This window comes from Oryza brachyantha, chromosome 10, assembly GCF_000231095.2.
Source record: "Oryza brachyantha chromosome 10, ObraRS2, whole genome shotgun sequence".
In the NCBI taxonomy this organism is placed as follows: domain Eukaryota; kingdom Viridiplantae; phylum Streptophyta; class Magnoliopsida; order Poales; family Poaceae; genus Oryza; species Oryza brachyantha.
In genome coordinates, this window is record NC_023172.2 from 15470868 (window position 1) to 15490605 (window position 19738).

At 44.7% G+C, this 19738-nt stretch overlaps 3 protein-coding genes across 4 annotated transcripts; 2 read left to right on the forward strand and 1 right to left on the reverse strand.

The window, feature by feature from the left end:
- Positions 1–5219: 5219 nt before the first annotated feature.
- Positions 5220–7391, forward strand: LOC102721680 (phospholipase A1-Ibeta2, chloroplastic-like; the record flags this gene model as incomplete). Its single annotated transcript, XM_015841594.2, has 1 exon — positions 5220–7391. A coding segment is annotated over one exon (1707 nt), but the record flags the coding sequence as incomplete, so codon positions are not given.
- Positions 7392–11600: 4209 nt separating this feature from the next.
- Positions 11601–16009, forward strand: LOC102721962 (serine/threonine-protein kinase D6PK-like). Of its 2 annotated transcripts, XM_040528215.1 has the most exons (3): positions 11601–11646; positions 13248–14137; positions 14812–16009. In XM_040528215.1, exons 2-3 carry the CDS (start codon positions 13263–13265, stop codon positions 15725–15727), a joined length of 1791 nt encoding a protein of 596 aa, XP_040384149.1. In that variant the 5' UTR covers positions 11601–11646; positions 13248–13262; the 3' UTR covers positions 15728–16009. The 2 variants fall into 2 exon arrangements, with proteins under 2 accessions (XP_040384149.1, XP_040384148.1); XM_040528214.1 differs by lacking the exon at positions 11601–11646 and having other exon boundaries at positions 11872–14137.
- Positions 16010–16114: 105 nt separating this feature from the next.
- LOC107305192 (protein BRANCHLESS TRICHOME) lies at positions 16115–17509 on the reverse strand. The gene has a single exon (XM_040528216.1). It carries the CDS (start codon positions 17082–17084, stop codon positions 16278–16280), a length of 807 nt encoding a protein of 268 aa, XP_040384150.1. The 5' UTR covers positions 17085–17509; the 3' UTR covers positions 16115–16277.
- Between the last annotated feature and the right edge of the window lie 2229 nt (positions 17510–19738).

A 19738-nucleotide genomic window follows, 5' to 3' on the forward strand; every position in this document is an offset into this window, starting at 1 on the left:
TCGTAGTAGTAGTAGGATGGGAGGCTGGGAGCAGCTAGCTCTACACTTCGAGTATGTGTTGAAGTGATCAAGCAGTGACGTCGTCACTTGCGTCACAAATTGCCTTGAAATGCACATAAAAATCGCCTTGGTCTGGGTATTGAAGTAAATTTCAGAGCTAAGTTTAATTGTTGCCAGGAGTTTTCGCGCCAAGTTCTTGGCACTCGCTTCTGTTTTTCATGTTATATACTTATCACTAATTACACTTAATGGATTAGAGGGTCATCTTTTCTTTTTTTTTTCAAAAAACAATCGATATATTTACTAACAAAAAATAACAAAAAATAATTTATGGATAAATTTTTTATATGCATGTTTTTAGTTATCTAATACTCCCTCCGTCTCTAGATGTTTGATGTTGTTGATTTTTTTATAAATATTTGACCATTCGTCTTATTTAAAATTTTTAAAAATATGTAAAGTTATATATATGCATAAAAGTATACTTAACAATAAATAAAATGATATAAAAATAATTAGTAATTGTATAAATTTTTAAATAAGATGAATGGTCAAACGTGTATTAAAAAATCAACGGTGTCAAACATTTAGGAACAAAGTTAGTAACAAAAGCTAAAAAATAATATACGATGAAAAACTTTAAAATCAACTACAAATGTAGAGTTAAAAATCTAAAATTTAGCTCTAAGCATAAACATATGAGGATAGCATACCATCAATGAGAGCCTTGCTTTTATATTTAATAAGCCGTAAGTACACTTTGATAATTTTTATTATTTGTAAAAGAAAGATAAATTGCCAAAGTCTACAAATAAATTGTGTAGTGCTGTATGATGTCAATACAACTGCATAATAAAATCTTGGAATATTCCACACGTGCTAGCTGATCGATGCTGAACAGATCGCAGATATTCATATCTGTACGAACGCACGTACGAAAAACGTCCATTTCGTTCGTTTGTTTGTTTCACCGTGCATCTCGTCGATCGATACCACGAGCTCATGGGTTGCACATACTCCTATCTGTGGGCATAAATATCACGATCCATCACATTGGGAATATCTCTGCTATAGCTAAGATATCCCTTGAACATATCGATCCTTGATGGCGTACGCATGTATATGGTCGGAAATGTATAGGTACTGCAGCTAGCTAGCATACAGATATCAGCAATTAATTCTTTTTTTAATCTGAAGATAAAAAGGAAAGATACCTGTAGCAGTTTATGGGAGTGTTCGTAGCTGATCAGCGACTTGGTTTGTCGATGCACAGCAACTAGCAGCACCGCCAATCATGCATGATGTACTGTATAGTTACGCCATTTACGAGGTATAGACGTATAGTACGTACTCCCATTAGAACTGGTAGTAGTACTCTCCGGTAGAGAGCGAGTTTAATAGCCGAACCAATTATAAGATGCAAGTTTATATTAAAGCTAATATGTAGTATTTAGATATAAGGTTGACTTTAATATTTTTCTTCGATCTATTTCTATCATTTATATAATAATATGTATTTAATATTAGGACATATGTAGGGCTAGATATTATATAATAGTCAATAATCTTTATTTTTTATTTTCTCTTGTCTTCACTGAGACCTTAATAGTTGACATATAGTTTGTTATCGTACTTACCCATAATATCTCATATCAATTGTTTTTATCTTTTGTCATCACCGTGCATAAGTTAAATCCGTTCGTATTTGAAATCGATGGATTTCATCGGGGTCTCCTCGAGGTGACAAACTGTCGATGAAAAAATCTAGGTATTTGAGTGAGTAATAGTAACCTAGGAGTCTTTCAAACTCATCTTTTTTTTCTGCTTTGCTTATGCTTATAAGTCAAAATTTAATTTTTAACCTTAAACTTTAAAGTTAATTTTAAATTTTTTATCGTAGGTTATTTTTAAATCTTTGCTTTTAGATCGCTAGGGATATATATATATATATATATATATATATATATATTACAAATATAATATTTACCCCTTTTTCATAAGAAAACGAAAATATGACCCGCATTTTCGCCTCATATATGTCACCTCTTGGTCACTCTTCCTGAAAAAGTGCGATGCTATCTCGTGCGTTATCGCTTATACACGTCCTTTTTTTTTACTCGGTAATATCAGCAACTGAAGTGGATTTACTGATCACTCCTAGGCCGCGTTCGACACAGTTATCTAATCCAAATTTCTCTTTTTCCATACTTAGGTTTTCCGAACAACTAAACAGTGTATATTTTGCGAAAAGTTTTCATAAAAAAGTAGCTTAAAAAATCATATTAGTCTATTTTATATTTTTATAATTAATAATTAATTAATCATGTACTAATCTATTACTATGTTTTTCAATGTTTTTCGTGCTAGGTAAGTTAAGTTAACTTACCACCCCACAGTCGAACTTGGCCTTAGTGTTACTCTTGTTCGTCTGAAACTAGGAATATCATACAGCCGCCACACTACGAAACTGGGTAAAAAACAAGAAGAAAACAAACGCCTGCATAAAAGACGGTCAAAATGCATGCGTCAGGTACATTGTAATTCTACGTAGACAACACTACACAAGAAAATGTCATTTTTGGCTCCCTAATCGAGTTCGTTTTTTATCACTTAACCGTACCGTAAAACCAAGTACAAGACATCTTTCATCTCTCAAAATAAATGCAAATGAATTTCTAAGACAATATTGAGTCCGGCTTTTATTGACATGGCATTACCATGTCTAGTTTATCTCCGTAACTATCTCGTGAGAAGCTTATGACACTAAAAACAAAAATAAAATAAATACAAATTAAAGTAAGATATATGGGTTCATATATCAGTCTAGAAAACATAAAAAATATTACGTGACCAACGTGTCAATGGGTTACACTCATTCACCTCACAATTTCCCTCCTCCCTCTAGATGGTGAGGTGGAGGGGTAGGATCTATTGATACGTGTGTCCCATAATATTTTTATCTTTTCGTTTGAATGACATATAGTGATGGGTCTTAATTTTTAATATTTTAATTATGCTTCTAATATAACGTCAGTGCCACACGAGACGATGACCGAGTCAAACTGGCCTATTGCCTCACGTTAGTAAAAACCAGACCCATTATTGTCGTAGGACGCTATACCAATTTTGAGAGATATGAGATGCATCGCACTTGATTATTTTGATTTTATGGTTGACGAATAAAAAATCAAATTCGGCGCCTATAGTTGGGGGAGGGGGGGGGGGGGCAAATGATATTTTCTAGTAAATTAAAGCGGGGCTACCTGGAGATCAGTATACTTAGCCCATCCGGCCTCTATAGGCCCGAATGCCTTCATACAACTGGGCTGGGCTTTACATGCGAAATACTATGTAGCTTTCCGTTGTTAAGCAAAAGGTATGGTGCGTTCGACAAATCATCTTCCCCACTTTTACCCACTCGTTTCCCCTACACTCTTCTCGAGCTATTGAGCAGTATAGTATTTTAAAAATTATAAAAAATCAATTTAAATAATCATATTCATATGGTTTAAAGATTTTCAGTTAATATTTAATTAATTATGCACTGACCCAGTTACTCCTATTGATGTGTAATTGGGGAGTCCTATTGATGTGTAATTGGGGAGATGTTCCCAACCTCTTCAGACGGAACCACCTTAATGTAACAGCGATTAATTAATTAAGTATTATCATAAAGATTTATAAATAGATTAATACGATTGTTTAAAGGCAAAATATGTGGCATGACAAAAACAAATGTAATTAGCTGTCTGACATCCTAAAAACATGACTTGGTTCTTGAACATTTTTAAAAATGTGTAATTTGTTGGACACTAAAGACATTTTTTATAATTTTCGAACCAAACGGAGAGAGGAACAGTGCAGATATGATGAGTTTGCCCCCTCGTGCCACTCCGTAGGTACCGTTGGGGTAATTGTTCGGCCCTTTTATGAAGAAAAAAAAGTTAAATGACATAGTCACTGATGAAGAATAATTTATAAGTAAAATCTTTCAATATGTGTTTTTAACGGTCTAAAAGTCAAGGGCACAAAATAAACTATGGTGAAAAATCTCAAAATCAACTCTAAATTTAAGATTAAAAATTTAAATTTAACTTATAAGCATGGCATAAATAAAAAGATGAGGTGTGATTTTCCCCCTCATCTAAAGTGCTTCGTAGCAATGATTCATTATTTTTGTCTTGTTTCCGGGGCTTATCTTAACAAAAAAAATTAAACGGCATATTTACAAACGAAAAATAATTTACGAATAAAATTTTTATATATGTGTTCATAGTGGTATGAAAACTAAGGCTAAAAAATATACTAAGATGGAATAATCTCAAAATCAACTCCAAACCTAAGTTTAAAAATTTAAATCAACTCTAAATTCACTAGTTTGCTAGAGAATAGAGTCACGTTTTCTCGGTGTCGAATATGTTTCGAGTGTTTTGTAGTAAAGTTTGTCTTTTTTAAAACATATTTTCCTACCGATAAAGTTTGAAGATGTGCACATGAATATAAGCTGAGAAGATGGGGAGCCCAGCACAACTTAACCAATTTAAGCTTTAAAAATTAAATTTTGACAAAAATTCACACGATAAACCCAAACAATGTGGATTCCATATACTCCACTTATGGAGGACGGTCTATGTTCCGCAGCACAAAGGGTTCAGGAATTTGGTCGGCAAGACTACGACTAACCTTTGCTTAGACTTGATTAGTTTATGACTGTTTACAGTTTACTTAGTCTTGGACGGTGATCTGATCTCCATTACTTTCGAAGTTTTTGCTTAAGCCTTTTTTTAAGTGAGCTTTTGAAAAGGGCGCCAATAAGCAATAAGTGTGGTAAGTTAGTCAGCCAGGACGACAGAAATTTCCAAAGCAAAATAATAGCAACACAAAGCACACGACTGACCGCACACATGATCCACATGTCGCCGCGCTGCATCGTGGAGTTTTTTTAAAAAAAATTAATAAATAACTTTATTATAAAAATCTTGAAAGAAATATTTCCACGGTATAAATATTTTGGTCACGCAATAAACATCGACGTGATAAAATAACGCTGCCACGTCAAATACTTTACGTGACAGCGTTATCTGGCTAAATCACCAAAATTGCCATGACCAAAAACTTTATACGGGGAAAATATTTTTCTTCAACGTTTAATAACAAAATTATTTATGAAAAAGATTTAAAAAATAAAAAAATTCCTGCGTCGTGCCGTCTCTGCCTCGCCACGCCGCGCCGCCTATAAGCCGGACACCCGCGAGCGCACTCTCGCCACTCGCGAGCATTCTAGTGCCGTCCTGACACTGCCCTGCCGGTGCGCTGCTCGCGTGTCTGCGTCGCGCGCGCTCCCGGCCATGTCCGCCACGGTCACCGCGACGCCGCGCCACACCCGGCCTTCGCCGCTCAACCCCAACGCGAGGGCCGCGGCGGCGCCGAGCGCCGTCTCCACCAGGACGCACCTCGCCAACCTGGACCGCCTCCTCGTCCGGCCGCCGCCGCTCCCTCTCCCACTGCAGCGCGAGCGGCTACCGGGTGACGACATCCACGACGACGGCGCCGCCACCCCGGATGACCGGAGCGCCCGGGGCGGGCTGCTCAACGCGCTCAACCTGTCCACGTTCCTGCCCTTCACCCGCAAGCCGGCCGTCGACGAGATGTCCCCGCGCAGCCTCGCGCACCTGCAGCGCCTCCTCACGCTCTCGCCGCGGCCGTCGCCGAAGGGCTCCATCGCCGACGAGTGGCGGAGGTACCACGGCGAGGGCGGTTGGGACGGGCTGCTCGACCCGCTCGACCAGAACCTCCGCCGCGAGGTCCTCCGCTACGGCGACTTCGTGCAGGCCGCGTACACCGCGTTCCACTCCATGCCGTCGTCTTCGTCGGCGTCGCAGTGCAGCCAGCACCGGACGCTCGTGCTCCCCGACCGGTCGTACCGGCCGACGCGCAGCCTGTTCGCCACGTCGTCACTGTCCATCCCGCCGTGGGCGCAGCGGCGGTCGGCGCCCAGGTGGCTCACGCAGCGCTCCAGCTTCGTCGGCTACGTCGCCGTCTGCGACAACGAGCGCGAGGTGCAGCGCATGGGCCGCCGGGACATCGCCATCGTGCTGCGCGGCACGGCGACGTGCCCCGAGTGGGCCGAGAACCTCCGCGCCGGACTCGTGCCGGTGGACGACGGCGATGGCAGGTCGCCACAGAACGTGCCGAAGGTGGCGAAGGGGTTCTTGAGCCTGTACAAGACGGCAGGCGACCACGTGCCCAGCCTCTCGGACGCCATAGTCGACGAGGTGAGGCGTCTCTTGGAGGTATACAAGGGGGAGGAGATCAGCATCACGGTGGTGGGTCACAGCCTCGGAGCGTCGCTGGCCGTCCTCGCCGCCGACGAGCTCAGCGCTTGCCTGGCCGCGGACGCGGACGCGGACAGCGACGAGACGGATCATCGTCGGCGGCCACCGCCTATCGCCGTGGTGTCCTTCGGCGGCCCGAAGACCGGCAACCGCGCGTTCGCGGACCGGCTGCAGCACGAGCGCGGCGTCAACGTGCTCCGCGTTGTGAACGCCGGCGACGTGGTGACGCGCGTGCCGGGCGCGCCGCCGGCGATCGCGCGGGAGGGGCACGTGCACGCGGGCGCGGAGCTGAGGCTGGACAGCCGGGACTCCCCGTGCCTGCGCCCCGACGCCGGGCCGGCGTGCTGCCACGACCTGGAGGCGTACCTCCACCTGCTCGACGGCTTCGCCGGCTCCGGCCGGCCGTTCCGCGCCGACGCGAGCCGCAGCGTGGCGCGTCTGCTGACCTACCAGCGCCCCAACGTGAAGCGCGCCTACGTGGAGCGCGCCAGGGTCCTCGGGTTCGAGCCGGCCACGCCGCGAACCGCCACTGCCAACGTCGCCGGCGGCGGAGCGGAGGGGCAGTACGGCTACTTGGCTAGCCCCACGTGACCAAACATACGTTGGTCGCACCGTACTACTGTAGCATGCATGCATTGTCGTGTACTAGTACATAACTTTTGGTATTTAATAACTCGTAATTCAGATGTATCCGCACGTGTTTATTGATGAGCTACAGTATCTCATCGGATCAGGCTACTGCGAGATATATCGTAAAAATACTTTAGGCAATAAAAATAACACTAAAAATTAAAGCAAGATTAGTATTCTGATACTGATAATACCAACGCACTAATTTGTGCATCCAACTTTACTTTTTTTAAAAAAAAATTGGGAGAAATATTATGTTGCTGTTTGGTGCCTTCGCATCGTGCAGAAGATGGCTTTTGTAATTCATGGTCGAGTCAACGAGGAACTTGTTGTTCCTGAAAAAGAAAAACGGAGGAACTTGTTAATGTAGTCGTGATATGGATCTATGATGCATATAGTTTTGGTGTGCATTACTTGTAGCAAATTGTGGCGGCAAATTTAGATGGATTTTATCAAATTGCTGGCTCGATCTGGACCTTGCGAAATCCGATCGAACGGGATCAGTCAAGCACTCATGATCGTGCAAAGAATAAATATCATCTCGGTGCATGTGTGCATCATCATGCACCAAAATAGTATATGCGACATGCGGTACCGGTTTGATGCACGAATTGCTCAAGTAGCTCAAATACCAACTGCTATGACTTCGTCCATTTTAAAATATAATTTTTAGTTTGTTTAGCGTAGACTAAGAAGATGTCAAAATATTCCCTTTAGCCATTTTAGTTGTCATTTTTTGTATTTTTAATTAATTAGATTCTCTTTCTAATTATCTGATTGGTTAAATAATCATAAAAATTAAAATTATGAAATCAGTAAAAAATAATTATATTGTGATATAAATTTTAAATCATAAAAATGCTTATATTTTTAGAATGGACGTAGTTGGACATAACCGAAGACATTAAGCAGTCAAACAAAATTAAGCTGCAAATACGATCCGTTCGTCTACTCACATGAGTTTTGTTCAAATGCTTGTTTTGTTTTGCGTTGCCTGAATGCTACGAAACTAAAATACGGGCAACAGCGACCAGGACAGCCGTGGCAATATTCAGGGATACTTATTTCTGGAGTTTATTTTGACAGTATTTTAGTTTATTTTTAGTATTTGTATTTAGTAATTAATACCACATATAAAAGTTTTATTTAAAAATTAGTTTTAAATCATTGGCAAGACATATTTCTTATATTATGTACGTCATCCATCTTAAAATATAACTGTAAGTCAAACATTCTAAACTTTGTCTATTAAAGAAGATCAAAATGTTCAAATCACGTAAGGATAATGTTATTAGATTTATCATTTAAAAAATGATTATAACATACAACTTTTTCATTCAAAATGGTTTATCTTAATAAATATTATTGATTAAAGTAGTATCTCGAAGACTATATTAAAGTTTAAAATCTAAAAGTAAACAATAAAGGTATAAGCGAAACAACTTGGGATGATAAACCCCTACCACGTGCACTGCTGATTTGAGCAGTGATAATGCAAGTGGACGCGGATGCGTGGTTTGAGCAGCGGCAAAGTGTATGCGTGTAGATAAATGAGATCCTTTACAATATTACTCCCTTCATATTTTTTTTATATGACGCCGTTGACTTTTAGATCTACGTTTGGCTATTTGTCTTATTTAAAAAAATATATAATTATTAATTATTTTGTTATAATATGATTCATTATTATAGAAACTTTGAGTATGTATTATAATTTTACATATTTGGATATAAATTTGAATAAGACGAATGATCAAACGTATAAATGAAAATATGGAGAGAGTATATATGTAGCAATACTGCTTACTGATAGATTGAGCCAGTCAGATAATCCACTCCCGCGTGCGGATGCTGGCTAACGGCGGTCAGTGTAGTGGATGGACAATTGGACATATTATTGTCGGAGACGATGACACTAGCAAAGATTAGCTGCTCGATTGATCTCTCGCAATGCACCATGCCGTAGTGGCATAGTGGTTGCTGGTAGTGGAGCAGAGACAGCCAACCACCAAACCGCAACGTGCTCAACGCTAACGACGTGCTAGGCCATGGTTTATTTTACATTTAGCTCTAATAAAAAAAATCTACTAACTACTCCCTCAGTCCATATATTATATGAGATTACGACTATTCACTTATAATTTTTAACTATTCGTCTTATTTAAAAACTCAGTGCAAATATAAAAAATTATAAGTAATACTTAAACTACTTTTAATAATAAATAAAATAAATAATATTTTTAAATTTTTTTAATAAAACGAGTGATCAAACATTACAAACAAACATAAAGTTAAAATCTAACGGAAAGAGTAGATGCTTCACCGTTTGGGACTTGTGTTATGTACATGGTACTAATAGTTTATTTATTAAAGTACTGTTACCAGTAGTTGTGGATATATTTTTTTATGCATGATCCACGTGAGAATTGAGAACAACGACCACCGTCAAAAAATAGCCACACATAATAAGAAGTTGATTATTTTTAAGGCAAGTCAATAAAAGTCTTTGTACTCTCTTTGTCTACAAATACATGCATGCGGTGTTTAAAATTTATCACCAAATATAAGCATTCGATAGAGATCACTTCTTCCATCAATCATACCCAGTAGAAAAATTATCTTACCCTCCTCAACCACCCTTTCATCGTTGGGGCACCGAATTTTTTCTTTCCAATCTTAATATATATTAAACAAACTAAAAATGATTTGTGGACACAGAGAGTAGATGATAAATCATACATTGTCTTTTTGCTTTTTATAAGCATAAGTAAAAACGATTTATCAACGATTAAAAATAATTTATGGATAAATTTTATTATGTGTTCTAAAAGAAGAGTTGAAAAAACTAAAATAAAAAACTTAAAATTAAACATAATTTTAAGCTATAAAATTCAAATTTTGGTTTACTTGGCACAACCAAAATAAAGCATAAGCATGGACATTTTCATGACCACCAGAAGTTGTGTTGGTGGACTACCATGTCTGGTCTGACCGAACGGCCCATTTACTAGTCCAGTACGTGCAATCCCTTTCCGGCCCAAACTGCTGGTACAGCCCATTTTCCCAGCCAGCCCAAACTTGAGGCCATATCACTAGCAGGCTGGCTCTCTGTTTCTCCCAGCCAGCCCATTTTACCAGCCGGCCCAATAATGACGGCCCGTGTAAAGGCCCATGGACCAACCCGTGGTGCGCCCAAGGCCCAGCTACTTTCCCAAAAATATTGTTCCTTCGCGCTCATGGCCGTCGGATCAAGATGGATGGCCTAGGATGCTCCACGTAGTCGACCATGCTCACCTCGCCCTCGTCGCCCCAACTCCGGTGCCGCTCCGCCGCCGCCTCCGCCGGCGATTTGGCTTCCCCTGGCCGGAATCGGGATCTCAGGGCACCCGCAACAGCTCGCTGCTAGGAGAGGAGAGGTCGTTGGTGCTGCTCGGCGACGATGGTGCCCTTTCACGAATTACCCTTCCCCCACCTGCGTCGTCCACGCCGCCATCGATCGACTCCGCCGAGATTTCTCCGCGCATATGGCCAGAGGTAATGATAGGCATCACCGCCGGTCATCACTGGCTCCGGTGTCAACGTGCGGGGGTCTAGTTCGTGTGGTATGGTGGCATTTCTCTAGTCCTTGATGTGTGAGAGCTCATGTGTGCCACACTGCCACTGAATGGGCTGTCGATATCTAGTTCGTGTGGATGGTGATTGAGGGCAATGCTGAATTGCTCATACATTCCTTGATTAACTTTCAGAATGCGATTGAATCTGGTGGTGGTTGGCTAGCTTGGGGTTTTGCATGAAGAAGATAAGATGGCCAGTGCTAACGTTCTTCGGACTCTTCACTGAATCGCTGGTAAGGGCATTGTTTGGACATAATCCTGTTCTGTAATTCAGTAATGGGTAGGATTGTCTCCGAAAGATTGTCGCACAGATAATTCTGTACAATTTTGTCACACACATATGTAGACTTATCTAGTCTAGTTGTCTAATGATTTGCTATTATATTTCTTGTCCTTTGTTGGATGCAAAATTTTTTGATATGATCATGAATCTTTTTTAACTGTGCTACTATATGTTCGCACAAAAACACGCGATAGCACCAACCGAAATTAAAGTTAGTCGGCAAAACCTGCATATCCAGGCGTTCTTTTTTGTTTGATGTAGTAATGCTGCAATGTAGTGCTAAATTTGATGGACAATTGTCTGTTTAGCTATGTTGATAACATTTTTCATCAAAACAAACACCTATAGAGACTGTCTGCCAACTGCCACATACTCCTCGAAGGCTCGTCTTTTTGCTATTTCATGGTCAACAACAACCAGCTCTCCGGCAGTCGTCGTTCCCAGAGAAGATTGCTTTGGCTTAACTCTTCATAGGTGCATGTTTCAGGCTTGCAGTTGATGTCTCTTCTCCTGTGATGGTTACAGGTCAAAAGCTATTTGTCATTTCTCTGGCTTATTCAGAAAGCACTCTTCCAACTACTGCGGCAGTCGCTGCTCCTACTACAAACAAAACTAGGGAAAAGGAAACAAGGATGCATCACATTATGTACCATGAATCCCATGATCCAAGCTGAAGCTCCATCGATCCCTACCGAAGCAGCAGCAACCTTGTAGCACACTTGCCCACCACTACCCTGATCACTGACAAAGTGAAATCGGCGCATGAAAGAACGAGACCACACAGGTAAGCACCCCCCCCCCTTTGACCGATCTTGCCTCAGCTAAATCTACGAAAAATGCAACATCAATCTCTCTTGGATCAAATCATCAAAAGACATGCTCTCTTCTTTCAAGAAAGAAAGGGAAAGGAATCTGGCGATGGTCTCCTTTCCCTTTACTTATTTTTTCACCCTTTTCTAGAATAAAGGGAATGTTGGTTTTGAACGAGATGATCCCTAGGAAGGACTGTTTTGGAGGTAAAGAATATGCTGCTCACAGCAATGATATTTAGCAAGATGGAGTGTACTACTCCATGGAAACTGAAACATAAAGCAAAGTTCTTTAGGTTAGGTGTAGAGAGTAAGCCACAGCATCATGCCAATGAAATGAGTCATGCACAAGGTTACTGCTCCATTAAAAAACGAGCACTCCATAACCCTTTGCGTTGTAAGTACAATATTGACAGCTGGTTTGGATAAATCAGAAGAGTTTGTCCTGAAAATTTAGGGTTTGGCCCCGTTGAGTTCTTAGGCTTGTTTGGCATGTTACTAACTATTGAATTCCCGTAGAAGAGAATCTGTAGCCTTCTTATTTTAGTGCACGATATAAAACATACCTTAACAATCTTAGGCACCGTCTGATTCTCATGAGATTTTTTTTGGATTGTCTTAGATTTTGTGATAGCTATTTAACGATACAAATGAATGAATTACCTACTACTACATAATCATTGAAAACTTCTAGAAAAGATATTCTAAGGAACTTGTATATAGAAAATTTTGTACATGTAACACAGCGATTGTGAGTTTAGAAAGCTTGCCGACAATAATTCAAAATCTAGAATGCGAATTGGATGTTACTCCACCACAGCTTCAACTCTATCACTCCTTATTTTTTTACTTCTGCTTATACTTATAAACCAAGATTTAAATTTTTACCTTAAACTTAGAGTTAATTTTATGGTTTTTTCACCGAAGTTTATTTTTCACTCTTGCCTTTTTAGATTACTGAGAATATGCATATAAAATCTTTATTTATAAATTATTTCTTATTTACAAATATGTTGTTGGGCACCCTATCAATTTTTAGAACCACGGTAGTAAATAACTTGGGATCACTGTCACTTGGTGCTACTCCTTGTTAAACCTGTTTGGAACATGAGAACTGAACCATTTCAAGCGAAACCTGCTCCAAAACCCGATAGTGGAGTACCTGTATTGGTTCCTCACTAACGGTAATATAAGAATCGCAATCAAACAGCAAAATCTAAGGAGAAGCAGAGGAAGACATCAGCAGCACTGCAGCAGCTCTTCTCTTCCTCTGCAGCTCGCATTCTCTCTCTCCTCTGCAAAGCCTGCAACGCCTGCTGCTGCTGCGGTTTCTCTCTCTAGCTCAGCTGCTGCAGCTGCAGTGCTGCTCCTGCTGCTGCTGCCTCTTCTGTCCCTTCCCCCAACCTCTTTTGTCCGTTGCATTGCACCTCCATTAATCCGAGCAGAGAAGGAGATGCATCCGTCACGCTCGCTGCACGCCAAGCCGCCAAGAAGCCACCACCACGCGCGCTCGCGCTCCCAGCTGCCGCCCGCCGCCAACCAAGATTTCCAGTTCCAGTTTCAGCTTCTCCCCAAGGTGTTTCAGTTCCACATGGACGGCGGCGGCGGCGGCGGTGAAGGGCGGGTTGTGGATGCGGATCGCGGCGGGAAGTTGCCGGAGAAGAAGGTTCTTGCTCAGCTGGACCAGGTGAGGCTCAGCATTGCGTCTAGTGAGGACGAGGAGGGGGACGCAACGCCTAGGAGCTCCTTCTCCGGGGCGAGCCACCCGCCGGAGCCGGTCGACGAGATGGATACCGTGTTCGTTGCGGTGGATGGCCGGGACAAGCCGGCCAAGCCGGTGATCGTGTGGGACGCGTCCCCGACGCAGAGCGGCGCCGCGAGCCCGCACAGCAGCATCGACAGCTCCGGCGCCGCGGCCACGGTCACCAGCATCGCGCCCAGCTGCACCGTCACAAGCCTCAGCGCCAAGACCAGCGTCAGCAGCAGCGCGGCCAGCGACGGCAGCGGCTGGAGCCACAGCACGGCCGGCGCCGGCGCCGGAACCGGCTCCGGCGGGAAGCCGCACAAGGGGGGCGACCCGAGGTGGAAAGCGATCCTCGCGGCGCGCGCCCGGGACGGCCCTCTCGCCATGGGCAACTTCCGGCTGCTCCGCCGCCTCGGATGCGGCGACATCGGGACGGTGTACCTGTCCGAGCTGAGCAACGGCGGCGGCGCTGGCGCGGTGAGGCCGTGGTTCGCCATGAAGGTGATGGACAAGGCGTCGCTGGAGAGCCGCCGGAAGCTGAGCCGGGCGCAGACGGAGCGGGAGATCCTGCAGCTGCTCGACCACCCCTTCCTGCCCACCCTCTACTCCCACTTCGAGACGGAAAGGTTCGCCTGCCTCGTCATGGAGTTCTGCCCCGGCGGCGACCTCCACGCCCTCCGGCAGCGCCAGCCCGGCAAGCACTTCCCCGAGCACGCCGCGAGGTACTTCCAACTCGACCTTAATTCGATTCCTTGCTCTAAGCTGTTCATCTTGGTAGGATTAGCAAGCAAAATACACGATGTTTAGGTCTTGATTTCGTTCTCTCTTAGCCGACAAGTTCAGGTATGGCTGCTCAGAGTTCACTGCAGCAATGCTTCAGTATTGCAGATTTTTCTTCTCTGAGAAAAACAAAGATCAGCAAGACTGAATCTTGCCATAACAAAATAGCTTAGAATTTTCAGCATTTCAATTGGCATTAGTAGCATATTATTGCTACAGTGAATGGATTATGTTGTGACTTGTAAAGTGAGCCATTTTATTTGTCTGCCTCTTTTTTATGATATGGAGCAGGGTAGTAAAATCTAACAATGGTAGCTGACTAAACATCATGTCCCAGTGGCATTTTGTCATGATAAAGTTGATGGCATTTTCCCCAAAGACCCATTTGTGTTCGAATTAGGTATCTGTAACATAGACATCCTATCCAATCTGTCTACATTCTTGTTTTAAAAACAAAAAACATCCTGTCCAAGATTTGTGATGTATTATGTTTATAATCTTCTTCATGACATTTGTTTGATACTTTGATCCACCAAACCTGTATTGGCTCAATTCCTAGCATCATATTCTTCTCTTCTGCTTAACTGAAGCATGATTCTTTTCCTGGGGGTTGCAGGTTCTACGCCGCGGAGGTGCTTCTTGCGCTGGAGTACCTCCACATGCTTGGAGTGGTGTACCGAGACCTCAAGCCGGAGAACGTCCTGGTCAGGGACGACGGCCACATCATGCTCTCCGACTTCGATCTCTCGCTCCGCTGCGCCGTCTCGCCGACGCTGGTCAAGTCATCCCTGAGCTCCGATCCCAAGAGGGCCAGTGCGCAGTCATGCGCCCAACCTGCTGCTTGCATCCAACCTACGTGCTTCATGCCCAAGCTGTTCGGCCAGAAGAGCAAGAGGTCCAAGAGCAGCCAGCCGAGGCAGAGGCATCAGCAGCAGCTGGCCTCGGCGTTGCCGGAGGTCGTCGTGGAGCCGACCGGCGCGCGGTCGATGTCGTTCGTGGGGACGCACGAGTACCTGGCGCCGGAGATCATCAAGGGGGAGGGCCACGGCAGCGCGGTGGACTGGTGGACGTTCGGCGTGTTCCTGCACGAGCTCATGTACGGCAAGACGCCGTTCAAGGGGCAGACGAACCGGGCGACGCTGTTCAACGTCGTCGGGCAGCAGCTCCGGTTCCCGGACTACCCGCCGACGAGCAACGCCGGCAGGGACCTGATCAGGGGCCTGCTGGCCAAGGAGCCGCAGGCCCGGCTCGGCGTGAAGCGCGGCGCGGCGGAGATCAAGCAGCACCCCTTCTTCGAGGGCGTCAACTGGGCGCTCATCCGATGCAGCACTCCCCCCGGCGTGCCAAGGGCCGTCGAGCCCATCGTCGTCGCCGCCCCGCCGTCCAAGCCGCCGCCGCCGCCGGTAGTCGACACCGTGCAGATGACAATGCACAGCAACATCAACAGCAACAACAGCAGCAGCAACAGGATGATGGCAGGGCCGCCAGAGGTGGAGTCTGGAGGCAAATACCTGGACTTTGAGTTCTTCTAGCAAGGTGAATGCAAATCTGCCAATATTGCAGCCAGCACGTAGCTGAGTTGTTTTAGAGCAAAAAAAGATGAAGTTTTTAACCATACTTGTTGTAGTTTGAGTTGTAACTGTAGTCACTAGTCACTCCCATACTTTGCACACTTGGGAAAAATGACTTGTTCCTATCTAACCAGATGGTTGTGCTGCTGTATTTTCCTCATGTGGTCTGCTGCAATTCTGTCACAGATGAACTATAGTTACAGTAAATTCTCTGGTAGGCTAATGGAGTACCAAAAGTTTCCATGTAAAACATGTTAGCAACATGCATAATCACACAGTGGTTCTTGACATGATTCTGTACAAAAGTGTAATCTTTTACAAGAGCAAGGGTAGTTCATAGACAGGGGAAGTAATCTGGTGTCAAAATGTGAATGCCCAGAAACAGAAGAGGGCAAGAGATTGCCAAGAACACAAGAACTTAAAAGAGACACTTGAATCACTTGATAAGTCACAGTATTAGTAATACATCATCATTAGTTAGTGGAGTAGTAAGCACTAGATTAGGAGTAGATTATAGGACGAGGCTATGTGAGGCGGCGGCGGCGGCGAGGCCTACGCCGGCGGGAGGGTTGCGGTGGCGGGTGAGGGCGCGCAGCTGCGCGCGCTGGCACTCGAGGTTGGAGACGAGATCCACCCTCTCCTCGCGCGGCCGCACGCGCACCGCCCTCGGGAACTCCACGAACCCCTTGATCCCTCTCGCGATGTGCGGGTTCTCGCCGCCGGCGACCTCTCGCCGGTGCAGCTGGCCGCTCGTCGCCTGGCTCTGGTGGTTCGTGGGGCTTGACTTGATCGACGTCGTCGGACTGCTGCTGGTGCTGCTGATCTTCTTGTCGTCGGCGGTGGCGGTGGCTACGGCTGCGGCTGCGTCGATCAGCTCGGCGGCGGCGATCTCCCGCAGCACCTCCTCCATGGCGGCCTTGGCGTCGGCGAGCTTCATCTGGACGCGCTCCTCCCGCCACAGCTCGGCGACGCGGAGCATCCGCCGCTCCTCGTCGATCTCCTCCAGCGCGCGCTCCACCTCCGCGCGCATCTCGCCGACCTCCCCCCGCATCCTCCTGCACTCCGCCTCCGCCGCCCCGCCCCGCCGCCTCTCCTCCTCGAGCTCCACGGCGAGCACCTCGCTCAGCGCCTCCGCCTTCCGCCGCATCCGCCGCTCCACCTCCAGCTCCGCCCTCAGCTCCCTGAGCATCAGCTCCACCCCCGTCGCCGACGAACCCGACCCGACACCGCATTGATACCACTCGACCATGTCTTCCACTTCCAGCTCCATTCCGCCGCCGCCGCCGCCGCCGCCGTCGTCGTCGAGAGAAACGATCATAGGAGGCCGAGACGAAGAGCGCGAGGCAACAAGTAGAGAAGCTAGGGCGCCATGATTGGGGCGCGGAGGCGAAGATTCCTGGGGCTTGTCTCCGCCATGGCCTCCACTGCTCCACACCACCACCACTTTCACCTACGCCATCCGCCTTTTCCGAGCTCGGGATCCAATATTTTATCCGCCATGAGTGGCTCCATCCTCCACCGCGTGGCCGGCCGGGACGCCGGCCTTTGTGAGCTGTAAAAGCGACGAGCTAGCTACACCTAGCTCGGCGGCCGGACGACGACGACGAGGAGATGGTCACGTCGCCGATCACATGCGCGGATCCCGATCCCGATGCCGCCATGATGGCGGCTCATGCTCTCTGCTCCTGCTCGCTGTTGCTGTCGCGACGCCATGAATGAATGATCCCTGGAAGGAAAGCTTTGCGAGCTAAGGGCTCCTTGGAACCAATAAACTTTGTAGGAATTTTGAAGGATTAGATTTATATGGAGAAAAAACTTATATGGTCTTTTAGAACAGAGTAATTACTCTTCTAAATTTCTTTAAAATTTCTTAAGAATGCCTCAAAACATAGAAATTTTAAAGGATTTTTATAATAAAGTCCAATCTCTTGGATTTTTTCAAAATATCTATCTCTTTTCGATTCGTGCATTTTTCCCGTCCTCCATTCAAACAGTTATCACGTAATTTTCTCGTATTTTTTAAATCAATAGAATTTGGGTTCATATTGCACTTCAATTCTTTTTTTTTCTATTCCTCATGTTGTGCAAGTGAGCCCTGAGCATTGAAGCATGCATTATTAATTTGGATAGTTGAATATATGTAACGTTAACGTACTAACGTACGTACGCCATGATCGAATTGATTTTGTGTGTTTGCTGCTGGATCGATCTGTTCGTGTTCATGCTTATGGATCGATATGATTGTCAGGATCATGCAATGCAACCAACGGCTTCACGTACACCGGAAGTAGTAATAGCGTCACTGACGCTTTTGCAACGGACACTCCATTGCCATGATGCCAATCAATGCTGCTGCCTGCACGCTGTGCCGTGCAGTGCATTGCATTTTTACGGGCCTTACTGGGCCGGAGGGGAATGGCTGTGGCGTATGGCGGGCCCAACTCAGTTACCGGTTTGGGTCAGATGGGCTGTCCTATTTATTATGAGATCTTTTGGGTGGGCCATTTTGCTTCCGTTGGATCGTTATGTATTTTAGGCCATCTAGCACTTTGCTTTGTTGAACGTATTTGAGTGTGATGGTTGGGGTGAAAACTTCGCTCGGTTTTCGTAATCTGCACGCTGAACCGTTAAACGGTATTTTAAAAAAATATAGTTACTTTAGAAAATCCTATTAATCCATTTTTAAATTTATATTCCCTTTGAACAGAATTAATTGACGTTTAGACCGAGCAAATACGAAAAAAATAAGTTAAAATACTTTTCCGAATAGTCAAATAAACCTGACTAGAGCGAGTAATAACTCATGCTTAAGCCACTAGTTGTGGGATGTACATTAATGGTGCCCTAAACTTACATCTTTTATCTTCTTCTTTACTCACCTTCAAATTCAGCCGTGTTTTGGTACGCCATCGTTTGAGACGGGAGGTTGATGTTCCATACTTCCAATTAAGAGGGCCAGGACCACACAACCAACGTCTTCATGGCGCCGCCGTGCCAGCGAGGGAGGCTCTCCGCCCCTCCCCTCGCCGCCGGCGACGACCTCACTCGCTGGTACGTTACCGCCTATGGCACGTAGATGCAGATAACTGTTGCTACGTATTTGGATCCAAGCAGCCTCATCGTTTCGCCCGTATCAAGCGTAAGCGAAACCACTTATTAGCGGTTAAAAAATAATTTATAGATAATATTTTTATGTATCTGTTTTTAGCTATATAAAAAAAGGCTATAACATAAAATATAACGAAAACCTTCTAAAATTAAATCTAAATTTAAGTTGTAAAATTTAAATTTTGGCTTAGAATTATAGGCGTAAGCGAAAAGATGAGGGGCTAAATATAAAGTATTTCATAGAACAGTACGCAATGAAGTGTGTTTACTTTCTGCTATTTGGACCCTGCTAGTTATGATTCATGAAAACAAATTTGTGGAGGCAGATTTTATAATTAGAATTTTGAACATCGATATCTCTTTAAATATTTCAATTAGATGTATGAGCTTTGTCTAAAAAATGTGCTGTCATGATGCTATAGAATTATCTCTCTTTCTCAAATGCTTTGCAACCAACCATAATTAACGATCAAACCTGCATTTTGGAGTCCTTGCAGATATTGCTCACAGAAATGAGTGAGCATGCATCATCACTCATGACATGCACATGATCATAGCCCATAGGCATAGAGCCCATTACAAGTCACAGCACATCATTAGCAACTGTTCTGTGTACTACAACATCATCATACAATGCATGACTAGAGTTCTTTGTTTTTTTTAACTTTGCCTGCCTGCCACTACCATGTCTTCTTATCCCCTCTCATTGTAAGAATAGAAGCTCACACTTTAGGTGCCATGGCATTGTCTGGTCCATAACACCCAATTTAACACCTACACTTGCAAAAGGCTCATCTACATGCCATACCAGACACGTTTCTTTATTAGCAGATTCTCTATCCAGCATGAGAGGGTGTTTGGACC